Below are 13,555 nucleotides of genomic sequence, written 5' to 3'. Positions count from 1 at the left end.
AACAAATCAAAATAGAGATCAAGGAATATATAGAAACAAATGACAACAACAACACAAAGCCCCAACTTCTGTGGGATGCAGTGAAAGCAGTCTTAAGAGGAAAGTATATAGCGATCCAGGCACACTTGAAGAAGGAAGAACAATCCCAAATGAATAGTCTAACATCACAATGATCAAAACTGGAAAAAGAAGAACAAATGAGGCCTAAAGTCAGCAGAAGGAGGGACATAATAAAGATCAGAGAAGAAATAAACAAAATTGAGAAGAATAAAACAATAGCAAAAATCAATGAAACCAAGAGCTGGTTCTTTGAGAAAATAAACAAAACAGATAAGCCTCTAGCCAAACTTATTAGGAGACAAAGAGAATCAACACAAATCAACAGCATCAGAAATGAGAACAGTATAATCACAACAGACTCCTCAGAAATATAAAGAATTATTAAAGACTACTATGAAAACCTATATGACAACAAGCTGGAAAACCTAGAAGAAATGGACAACTTCCTAGAAAAATACAACCTTCCAAGACTGACCGAGGAAGAAACACAAAGGTTAAACAAACCAATTACGAGCAAAGAAATTGAAACGGTAATCAAAAAACTACCCAAGAACAAAACCCTGGGGCCAGACGGATTTACCTCGGAATTTTATCAGACACACAGAGAAGACATAATACCCATTCTCCTTAAAGTGTTCCACAAAATAGAAGAGGAGGGAATACTCCCAAACTCATTCTATGAAGCCAACATCACCCTAATACCAAAACCAGGCAAAGACCCCACCAAAAAAGAAAATTATAGACCAATATCCCTGATGAATGTAGATGCAAAAATACTCAGTAAAATATTAGCAAACAGAATTCAAAAATACATCAAAAGGATCATACACCATGACCAAGTGGGATTCATCCCAGGGATGCAAGGATGGTACAACATTCGAAAATCCATCAACATCATCCACCACATCAACAAAAAGAAACACAAAAACCACATGATCATCTCCATAGATGCTGAAAAAGCATTTGACAAAATTCAACATCCGTTCATGATAAAACTCTCAGCAGAATGGGAATAGAGGGCAAGTACCTCAACATAATAAAGGCCATATATGATAAACCCACAGCCAGCATTATACTGAACAGCGAAAAGCTGAAAGCATTTCCTCTGAGATCGGGAACCAGACAGGGATGCCCACTCTCCCCACTGTTATTTAACATAGTACTGGAGGTCCTGGCCATGGCAATCAGACAAAACAAAGAAATACAAGGAATCCAGATTGGTAAAGAAGAAGTTAAACTGTCACTATTTGCACATGATATGATACTGTACATAAAAAACCCTAAAGACTCCACTCCAAAACTACTAGAACTGATATCACAATACAGCAAAGTTGCAGGATACAAAATGAACACACAGAAGTCTGTAGCTTTCCTATACACTAAAAATGAACCAATAGAAAGAGAAATCAGGAAAACAATTCCATTCACCATTGAATCAAAAAGAATAAAATACCTAGGAATAAACCTAACCAAAGAAGTGAAAGACTTATACTCTGAAAACTACAAGTCACTGTTAAGAAAAATTAAAGGTGACACTAACAAATATAAACTCATCCCATGCTTGTGGCTAGGAAGAATCAATATTGTCAAAATGGCCATTCTGCCCAAAGCAATATACAGATTTGATGCAATCTCTATCAAATTATCAGCAACATTCTTCAATGAATTGGAACAAATAATTCAAAAATTCATATGGAAACACCAAAGACCTGAATAGCCAAAGCAATCCTGAGAAAGGAGAATAAAGTAGGGGGGATCTCACTCCCCAACTTCAAGCTCTACTACAAAGCCATAGTAATCAAGACAATTTGGTACTGGCACAAGAACAGAGCCACAGACCAGTGGAACAGATTAGAGACTCCAGAAATTAACCCAAACATATATGGTCAATTAATATTTGATAAAGGAGCCATGGACATACAATGGCAAAATGACAGTCTCTTCAACAGATGGTGCTGGCAAAACTGGACAGCTACATGTAGGAGAATGAAACTGGACCATTGTCTAACCCCATATACAAAGGTAAACTCAAAATGGATCAAAGGCCTGAATGTAAGTCATGAAACCATTAAACTCTTGGAAAAAAACATAGGCAAAAACCTCTTAGACATAAACATGAGTGACCTCTTCTTGAACATATCTCCCTGGGCAAGGAAAACAACAGCAAAAATGAGCAAGTGGGACTACGTTAAGCTGAAAAGCTTCTGTACAGCGAAGGACACCATCAATAGAACAAAAAGGAACCCTACAGTATGGGAGAATATATTTGAAAATGACAGATCCGATAAAGGCTTGACGTCCAGAATATATAAAGAGCTCACACGCCTCAACAAACAAAAAACAAATAACCCAATTAAAAAATGGGCAGAGGAACTGAACAGACAGTTCTCTAAAAAAGAAATACAGATGGCCAACAGACACATGAAAAGATGCTCCACATCGCTAATTATCAGAGAAATGCAAATCAAAACTACAATGAGGTATCACCTCACACCAGTAAGGATGGCTGCCATCCAAAAGACAAACAACAACAAATGTTGGTGAGGCTGTGGAGAAAGGGAAACCCTCCTACACTGCTGGTGGGAATGTAAATTAGTTCAACCATTGTGGAAAGCAGTATGGAGGTTCATCAAAATGCTCAAAACAGACCTACCATTTGACCCAGGAATTCCACTCCTAGGAATTTACCCTAAGAATGCAGCAATCAAGTTTGAGAAAGACAGATGCACCCCTATGTTTATCGCAGCACTATTTACAATAGTCAAAAATTGGAAACAACCTAAATGTCCATCAGTAGATGAATGGATAAAGAAGATGTGGTACATATACACAATGGAATACTACTCAGCCATAAGAAGAGGGCAAATCCTACCATTTGCAGCAACATGGATGGACCTGGAGGGTATTATGCTCAGTGAAATAAGCCAAGCGGTGAAAGAGAAATACCAAATGATTTCACTCATCTGAGGAGTATAAGAACAAAGGAAAAACTGAAGGAACAAAACAGCAGTGGAATTACAGAACCCAAAAATGGACTAACAGGTACCAAAGGGAAAGGAACTGGGGAGGAAGGGTGGGCCGGGAGGGATAAGGGGGGGGAAGAAAAAGGGGGGCATTTAAGATTAGCATGCATGGGGTGGAGGGAGAAAGGGGAGGGAGGGCTGTGCAACACAGAGAGGACAAGTAGTGATTCTACAACATTTTGCTATGCTGACGGACAGTAACCGTAATGTGGTTTTCAGGGGGGACCTGATATAGGGGAGAGCATAGTAAACATAGTATTCTTCATGTAAGTGTAGATTAAAGATTAAAAAAAAAAAGAAAGAAAGAAAGAAAAGGGGGATTACTCCTTGATAGGATAAAACTATTGATAAATCAAAGATTAACACATGCTTTAAATATCCTTAATGTTGATCACTTAAAGGGTGTCAGATGATCAGCTATGGAGGTTCTCTTTTCTGATAATATGCCTTTCTCTTAATAAAAAAAAAAAAAAGCAGCTCCTGTGTGCTGACCTCCAATGAGTTCTACACAGTGGTATAGAGGGCATGTCAAAGTGTGGGCAAAGGGTCTGTTTGTTTCTATGCAGAAGATCAAGGCCTAGCTTGGCTACCCAGAAAATGAACTAAGATACGATATGAGGAGGAGCTTCCGGCATCAGCACTCTCTGGAGGACTCGTGCCAGGGGATGATCATCAAAAAGCCTCCACAGGGATCCGGGCGATGCTGCGGTTGTGGCCGTGTCCATCCCACCGTTTCCTGGACTTGCCACTGGAATGAGGAGGGAGATGTTTAGGCTGGCATGTGCATGCAGTGAGACAACGAATTTGACTGGATCTGTACTGTTGGAACTCAGTCAGGAGTTGGGAGGGGTGCAAGTTGTAGCGCTCCAAAATCTTACGACTATAGACTATCTACAGTTAAAAGAACATATGGGATGTGAACAGATCCCAGAAATGGGTTGCTTTAATTTGTCTGATTTCTCTCAGACTGTTCAAGTACAGTTGGACAATATCCATCATATCATAGACAAATTTTCACAAATGCCTAGGATGCCTAACTGGTTTTCTTGTCTTCACTGGAGATGGCTGGTAATTATAGATTTGCTTAGTTTATGTCACCGTATTCCTATTATGTTAATATGTGTGCGCAAGTTAGTAGTTTAAAACCTATACATGCTTAAGGTACTCTACAAGAAGATATGTCAAAGAAATAATCAATTCTCCCATGTTTTCTTTCATATGCTACCTCTATAGCTTTTCTTCTTCCTTCCTAATTACAACCCTTAAATAGAATTCGTGCCTCATATCGAATTTACCAAGCATCATAATTCCTCCAGGTGGTAAAGATACCTCGAGACAAGTGCTGGGCATAGAAGCCACAGGGCATAAATCTGCAAAGAAGTAAAAAGCTAACCTTTTCAAACAATATGGCTTCTCTCTCACTTACCAACTTTACATTTCCCTGTATGGCCCCGGAAGATGACTGTTTAGCCAGAGATGGGTAAGATTCCTCAAGGGAGGAACAACCTAAGACAGGCACAGTCGCAGGGGGGCCATCAGGTGAGAAATAGGGGAACAACAGTGGTGAAGCTTAGAACCTCACCCCCCCCTGTTTTGAGAGAAAGCTTCTGCATCCGTGGATGTTTTATTGCCCTTGTCTAGCTCGGATTAGCACATAGTCTACAGGCACACACCTGATCATCTACAATTGCTCTCTCACAACACTAAACTATGTTTTCTAACTTTATCTTGCATCTACCTACCACTTCAGCATTTTATTAAAAATAAAAATAATAATAATAATAAAGGGAGAAATGTGGGATCCACATATAAATCAAGTATAAAAATCAAATGAATATTCATATTTGACCTGATTGTTTATAGTTCATAATGCGTGATCAAAACCGAAAGTTTCTGTGATGAATGCCCTTGTACTGTTCACCATGTAAGAACTTATTCACTATGTAAGAACTTGTTCACCATGTAAGAACTTGTTCGTTATGCTTCAGAAGATTGGAGACTGACGAGAATTAGGCTTGGGGTGGATTAATGATTGTGCATTGAGCATTGAGTCCCCTATACAGAATTTTATTGTTGTTAACAACCATTTGATCAATAAATATGAGAGATGCCCTCTCAAAAAAAAAGAGAGAATTGAAAAAAGCTGAAAAAATACAACTACAGATGGCCAGAAAAGGAAAAATCCTAAACCAACTTTCAAACTTTTAAAAAACAAACTATTACTTTTATGTCCATTTTTTTTACAGATGATAGAACAGACTTAGAGAGGTTAAGTAACTTGCTTAAATCACCCAGCCAATAGTCAAAGGAGTCAATCTGAACCCAAAGCCCCTATTCTTTACTAATATATTGGTTCAGGACCAGGAGTATTTCAGGTTGAGGTATTCCACTTGTAGATCTTCACCATGGAAACTCTAAGTAAATTTAATTAAGCTTTATCTCTATGAATAGAGCAAACTAAATAGGCTTTCTTTTCCATTAAACCTACAGTGATGTTTAAGCAATCTGAAACAAAACCAAAAGTTAAATGATTGCACAGGACTGAACTAATTCACACATATTCACATAAATAGTATTTTCAAGTGTAATTAGATTAAGGGTGAAAGGAATAGGGTTGATGGGGAAGAATTTTAGAGAAAAATAAATGTATATCAGAAGACAAAAAAGACTAATTAATTATCCCCCTAAGCTATTTGTCTTGAAACAATCAATTTCAATTATCCACTAGTATTATTATCTACCACCCTAATACACAGAATAGAAGTTTATGGTAATAACAAAGTTATAATTGCTCACATAGTGCTAACAGCAACAATTACAGTGGTCCCCCATATGACCCACAGGGATACGTTCCAAGACCCCCAGTGGAAAATAAAAGTTATCTTACCAACAAAAGTGGGTTTATTTGGGAATGCCAGAAAATTGCAATTTGGGACATGCAAGTTTCACAAAACCATAGGCAAGTCCAACAAAGGAAAGGAATGTCACTCCTTCTAGCCTCCCAATTCCACTTAGTAAGGTTTCCCTTTATTAATTTTCACACCTGAAACCTCAGATAGTACTGAACATTAAATTTATGCTTTTTCCTATGTATAAATACCTATGATAAAGTTTAATTCATAAATTAGGCACAGTAAGAGTGTAACAACAATAACTGACAATAAAGTAGAACAATTATAGCAACATACTGCAAAAAAACATGTGACCATGGGGTCTCTCTCAAAGTATCGTACTGTACTGTATTCACCCTTCCTGTGATTATGTGATAATAAAATGTGGACATGATGAGATGAAATGAGGTGAGTAATGCACGCATTGTGACACAGCATGAGGCTACTTACTGACTGACCTTCTGACCTGAAGATAAGTCAGGAAGAGGATCATCTGCTTCCAGATCTCAGCTGACCTCAGGTAAGTGAAACTGTGGCAATCAAAACCACAGATAAAGAGGGACTACTGTATATATACTGTTTTCTGATTAATATAAGTATTGCATTTCCTGGTTTCTTTACACTACATATCCAATTGATCCTTGAATAACATGGGTTTGAACTGCCCAGGTCTATTTATACCTAATTTTTTTTCAATAAATATATTGGAAGAAATTTTGGAGATTTGTGACAATTTGAAATAGCATTTTTTTCTCTAACTAACATTATTGTAAGAATACAGTATAAATACATATGACACACAAAACATGTGTTAATATGTTATTGGTAAGTCTTCCAGTCAACAGCAGGCTACAAATAGTTTCTGCAAAATTAAGTTATACATGGATTTTCAACTGCAGGGGGTCAGCACCACTAACACCAAAGTTGTTCAAGGGTCAACTGTAAATAGGTGCTATGGCTTCAAACCCATAGCTTTACATAAATAATGTTATAAATAATAAAAGTTCCCACAATAGTCCAAAAGTCTGAAACCAACAGCTTAGCTAAAATGTTGTAACCTCAGAAAACAATACTAACACTGTAATGGATTCTAAAATTGAATAAATCCAAATTCTCCTTTTAAATATCACAAAGTAATAAAATTATTCCAGATAGATAATAGTTTTGCAATATGTTACAGTTATAGTAGTAGCTGAAGACGTAAAAGATAAAGTTAGAACTTCTGTACTTATTATGAATGTCTCTACTTGAAATGCAAGTTTAATTAGAGCAAAAGTCATAGAAACCTCTCAGTAACTTCAAGGACTTCAGGGTCTGACAGCACTGATTCATTACTATATATAATTTCACACCACTTCATAGAGTGCTTTCTCTAGATGTATTGCTCACCAACATCACTCTTACACTACTCCGCCATGATTAAGTTTATCTTTTAGTTCACATGACTATTATACAGAAGACAATTAAAAGTCCATAACCACTAAGTAAAATACTACTTACTCAGATTTGGATTCTTTCTCAAACTACCCAGTATCCCAAAGTTTTCCTCAAAATTGTCTCTTCCTAACCCTGATACAAGGAACACTTTGACCTCATACTGCATTTCCCAGAGAGTATTCCATGGAACACTGGTTGCCATCCATCTTTCAGAGATACTCGACAAAAAGAGGATTCTACAATCACACACACACTTACATTCCAGGATAACCTGCAGTATTTTTAACGTTTAATTTTGTTTAAAATAGTTTCCAAATTTATTGTCATCTAAACCTCCCTCACCCACCCAAAGTACCTATTAATATCCATGGATTTCCTGAACACATTTTGAAACTATGAGGGCACTAGAGTAAAGGCCTAATCCAAAATAGAAGCAAACAGTTCAGGTGAGGAAGAATGAGGGGGCAAACAGCAAGACTGGAAAGTGGAGAACCAGTCTTCATGCCTCATGAGGGCCAAAGTGCTGCTCCCTTGTAGAAGCAGATAAAGAATCACTAGAATGGGGGCAGAGGCATTAGCCAAGAGGACTAGGCATTCCCCACCTACTACTGGAAAAAGAAGTGGACACTGGAGAGAGGAGTGTGGAGTACCTTGCTTGGAAGAGCAGTTCTGGCATCTGATCAGCATCAATGGGGAAGAAAAGGAAATACCCTAGATCTGGAAAGGAGTTTTATATGCAGTGACACCAAAAGACAGGCATTCACATGTCTGGGATAACCTATACTATGGTGTGGGTCATTCAAAACCAAAAATCATTATGGGAAGAACATGACTCATTGAGATACAGAAAAAGCAACTAAGCAATTCTTGGTCTTAGCTACTGAAAACTTGGAAGTCATTCTCACTGGCATTTCTTGAGTAACAAGGGATACAGGGGACAAGAAAATTTAGGGAACTAGCAAATACTAACCTACATCTATTCTAGAATTCATCTGGAGTAGTGGGAAAACATAACCAGAAACTAATACCAGTGTCTATAGGTCATATGGTTACCCCTTATATTCAAAAAGTTTGTACATCTGAGAATGGAAGTCAGCATCCAGGAGCCCAAAGTCAGAAAAGAAAAAAATGACAAAGGAAAAAGAAATGAGCCATCAAAGACAATACAAAGGAACGAAATTAATTCCTCTGTCAGCTAAGTTCTTCCAAATTAAAAATACCCAATCATTCACAGGACTGACCAACCTAGCAACACAGGAAAACAGGGTATTCATGCTGTCTCTTTCCTCTCTCCCATTCTCCTGTACTTCCAAGTATCTTGGCCTGACCTAAACTCCCTCTCTTCATTAAATTTTTCAGTCCATCCCTAATTTTATCATGTTTTTGGAAAAGAGGAACTATGTCTATTATCTTTTTCTGTTAAACAGTGAACATATTTTAGCTTCATCTACACTGGAGTTTCAAACTTCTTGATCCCAATCTACAGCAAGAAATACAAGAAAACAAGATTTTTGTATAACCATACTTATTATTCTGCACATGATGTACTTGTTATCTTCTTTCTGTTCGAGTATAATTTTTAAATGCTCTTTGGACTTGGTAAACTGATTTTAAAACCTATCAAAACCAATAGGATGAAAAATAATGAGCTAGAAAAACAACATACTGGCAGTAAGTATATCAAAGGAGAAAAGATTTGGGAAGAAAATTTTTCATTGCCATTGAAGAGTAGTCCAATAAAATATTAATTTGTATCCAGTTAAGCCTTTTACCCTAAAACAGCCTGGGCTTACTATATAATACTGATCAAGTCCCAAGAATCATGGGATATTTCAGAAAATTTCAGGATATTTCTAAAATTCTTACTGTTAATCCTGACATCCCTGTTCTCACTCACAAGCAATTTATTCTTTTAAAAAAAGAGAAATAGGAGAGAAGTGAAAAAATAATAGCCACCACTTGTTGAACATACTTTTACCATGTGCCAATATTGTGTGAGACCAAATAATTGTACTTATTCACTATCGTTCTTAGAATAGAATATACTACTAGGTTAATGAAAACAAGTGCCCAACCTACACTTTGGATGGCATTTATGATCATCCTAATTGAGGACTTAATTAAACTTAATCATCTGTATTAAATGAACATTTTGATAATTTAAATGATGAATACATTCTACTAAGCAAAAGCTAACAATGAGGAACAGAAGAAGTGAAAAACAAGTATCCTAAAAAAGATTTAGACCCTTCTAACCACCACCACCTCACTTAATTGAACCACACACTAAATAATGCAAATAAGCTTTAAAACTACTCTAATGAAATAAGTTTAAACCAGTAACTGCTGATATGTTGTAGTAATAAGTTTATTAATCATTCAGATGTATGTATGTATATATACTGAATAAGGTATAAAATTAAGGACAATTTAAATGAAATGTTACAAAATCCAAGATTCAAGAAGCATCAAAAAAGTTATCCACATACCAATAGCCTTGCATGTTTCTTTTGTATTGAGTGATATTATCGTAAATCTATTGTTTTAGTATATTGATAGAGAATTCCCTAAAACTCCAATTTCCCATTTCAAAGTTGAGGAAAGCCAATTCTATTAATAATGTACTCATTTATTCATTTCTAGCAAATGTGTTATAATGTAAATGTTATTACTTCTACAACTCTACTGTAACTTTTCATAGTGTTATATACTGACAGCAAAGCTATTCTTTTATAATCAAATAAATGAAACCAAAATCATTTCAACAAATTAAAAAAAACAAAGGAGACAAAACAAAATCTTTCAAATCTTATTTGGTATTATTGGAAAATACATATTGTATTTGAAAGTGACCTATGCTCTTAAGGCACTCTTATCCCCTTGCTCCATTGCCCTTTGGCTTAATCCCCTCCTCTTCCTCTAGAGCTCTACTTATTTCCTCCCTTAAACCATCAGCACCAAGAGCAAAGAATGCTGTCAAAAAAAAAAAAAAACATATCTGACTTTGAACTGTCAGTTTTCTTATTGTCATGGTTCTACAATGAACAAAACACTAACTGTACCACGATAAAGTGAAATGGACCTTAACTGCCTACAGAATCTTGACTGACTTCATTTTTAAATGTAGTCTATTATGAGCATAAAAATAAGTACACAAAATAATCCCCCCAAAATTCTGGTCTCTTTTTCTCTAGCACTGAGAAACACAACAGGAATTTAGTAAAAAGACTGTATGTTTTTGTTACATCATGTCAGACTTTTAAAAAGACAATATATGGAAGATAGTACTAAAAGTTTATTTTGTATTATGAAAAGTCCTGTTTGAAATTATTTTATATAAATAAAAAGAAAATACATATCTGTCCAAATACCTATTTGACTTTTGATTTGGCTTAAATTAAATATGTAAAAGCAAAGATTTTTTTTAATAAATACAAAAAACAAAGTCCAAGGAAACATATTTAGTGGAAATATGCATAAATTATTATGATAATACAGCAAAATATCTCATAACATAAAACTACTATGCAGACTCTTTTTAACCAAAAGGCAGTTGAGGATATGTTTTTCTCCTTTACATAATTTTTAAATTGTATCTACTACTGGTATATACAAAGAGTTCCCCCATCATTTGTAAATGAAAAAGGATATTAAATGACAATCACAATCATGAAGTGTCACTACAGAACCATAATTCAGAACTGTAACGCTAATTCTAAAAGCACCAAACCTCTTCTAAACTAAATCGTCCCATAAAAAAAACACTAAACGATTTCTAAATTTTTGAAACACAGGATGTAAGACATGCGCTTTATTTCTACACATAATAAAAGACATATACTCACACAACCAGTACCAAAGTCAAAACTGTCTCAATCTTGAGAGAGAAGTCAGTTAAAAGATGGTTTAGAATTTACATTCCCAGGGTGAGTCTGAAGTCTGTAAAAATCATCCTACTCACATTTATACACACATGTATGTGTATTAAAAACCTTGCCACATCAAGTTAATACAACACTTCTAATACTGGCAAATTGGATGAAATTGTGTGTAGGCAATCTCGAATGAGTGATTTACCTGGAAAACTGAATTTTAATAAATTTCAGGTCCAAAAAAAACCAAAATAATCACCGACTGATTTCTACTTCGGGAATATAAAGCTTTGCTTGGAAACAAGGGCATTTTTGTATTAGAACTTCCCAGCAAACCAAAATTATTAGTATTCCCAAGGTACAAAACACTTCTCTGGCTTCTATCCTTCCAAAGCCACGGAACCAATAGGTCGGGGTGATGATGTGCCCGCTTCCAACACGTAACTGCTAGATGTACAAACGTATGGGAAGCACGACTTAGTCAAGCCTTCAAGCTTGAAGGGCACATGGAGTGCTTGCTCTCACCACTGATCTATTCCACTACAGCAGGTCTTCTAAATCACATATACATTTAGGAGAATGAAGACAAAAATCTGACAAAAATCTAAATCACATATACATTCAGAAGAATGAAGACAAAAATTTAATCTGAATTAAATTCAGAGTAAATCTAACTCTCGGGCTGGGGCTGCTCCCAGGCTCCACCAACTATCACAAAATTTTCTAACTACTAATGTCACGCTCGCTATCTTACAAACATGCGATTTTTGGAAAGTCCATGTTGAGCAGTTTCCTTTGCTTGTTCTATATGGAGATGAAATAAAACCCACGGATCATTACACTCAAGTTCCTGTTGACTGAAGATACTTAATCTCCTCCCACTTCAAGAGTGATTTCCAAAGCCGGGAAGGGAACATTTCCACTAATAAATACCTTTCAATTGAATGTGTTATACCACCAGGAATTAGGCAACTGGGAGCAATAATTCACTTTTGCCCATCAGAGAACTATTCACAATCTCTTACTGCTGACTTACACACATAGTTTTTTCCTTACAAATTCCACATTAAATCAAGGCAACAACTGAGCACGTTTGTACTCCTGGGGAAAGTATTTACCAAAAACTAGGAAAAAAAGCTTAGATATGATTGGTGTCTATTCTTTGATTGAATATATTTTTTAATATATTCGCCACACAGTATGTATTTAAATACATAAAGTAAATTTTATATGTATTTATATATTTATTTACTCGTTAATTGAAGAGCGTTTACTAGTAACTATAGCAATTAAACCGCAAAGCCCAGTTTGTTTGTTCTTAAAACACAAACTTACCCCATTCCAGGTATTCAAGAATGTTCTTCTCTCTTCTCAATGGAGAATTACTGCATTCATCATAAAGGCAGATAAGTATGTCCAGTAAGGTTTCCACGCTGAAGCACTGCCCATTGGTCTGAGCCGGCCCGTCCAGAATGAACTGCTCCAACTGCCTCAAACGCACTTCCCCTGACATGTTTGCTTCAATTTCCGCCGACTTTCCTTTAAACTATTATTACGCTTTTTACTTTGATTATTTGAACCTAAATTTTAAGAGGTGTGGTTTTAAAAATAAACCACTTGTTATTCAAACAGCTGTCATGCGATGCCGGCGCCGAATTAAACATCCAGCACACCGGTTACCTCACTTAACTGAAGCGTCTTCAATTTCGCACATATACATATATTTTGAGGGAAAGTTACCATAAAATATTTTTAATACATCTTAAAAAGAATAATACAATTAAGTCGTATATTTAAATAAAATAATAATTAAAAGGACAGCGAGCCAAAGGGTCAACACTTATTTAAAAGAAAAACAAACTCCTCGCCTTAATTCAAAATTCAACTCGTGCAACATAATCCTGAAACGAATCCGGTTGCACCATTAATGATTTAAGTCCGATCTGCATCAGCAATTCTCTTCCCAGGAAGAAGGAAAATGAAAAAGGGAGGAAAAAACCAGGACGTTTATCGGGGGAGGGAAAAGCAGGAATCCTGCCGCAAACCCTGCCCACCGCCCCTCGGATTCCGCACTAGCGGCGGCCTCCGGCGGCGGAAGGCGCGAGGCCCCAACGGCCCCGAATGCGGCCCGAGGCGGCTCCTTCTCCGCCCGCGGTCCTCGTTTCTAAGGCTCTGCAGTCGGTCCCGTTTCCAGCGGATTCCAGTGGAGACTCATCTTCTCCCCTCGTCTCCAGGGGCCTGGCGGCAGCCGGCCAAACAAGAAACGACGGCG

General features: G+C 36.6%; 1 protein-coding gene across 14 annotated transcripts in view; it reads right to left on the bottom strand.

Moving 5' to 3' along the window:
- CDC42BPA (CDC42 binding protein kinase alpha) overlaps positions 1-12,796 on the bottom strand; it is a 288,893-nt gene extending 276,097 nt beyond the window's left edge. For all 14 annotated transcript variants that reach the window (XM_073216736.1, XM_073216729.1, XM_037013633.2 and 11 more), the window contains exon 1: positions 12,619-12,796. In XM_073216736.1, coding sequence (XP_073072837.1) covers positions 12,619-12,796 — 178 coding nt within the window. The remainder of the gene's footprint in view (positions 1-12,618) is intronic.
- Between the last annotated feature and the right edge of the window lie 759 nt (positions 12,797-13,555).

This window comes from Manis javanica, chromosome 11 (genome assembly GCF_040802235.1).
Source record: "Manis javanica isolate MJ-LG chromosome 11, MJ_LKY, whole genome shotgun sequence".
NCBI classification, from domain to species: Eukaryota; Metazoa; Chordata; class Mammalia; order Pholidota; family Manidae; genus Manis; species Manis javanica.
Note: the sequence above shows the minus strand (reverse complement) of the source record. Positions and strands in the feature narration are given on the sequence as shown.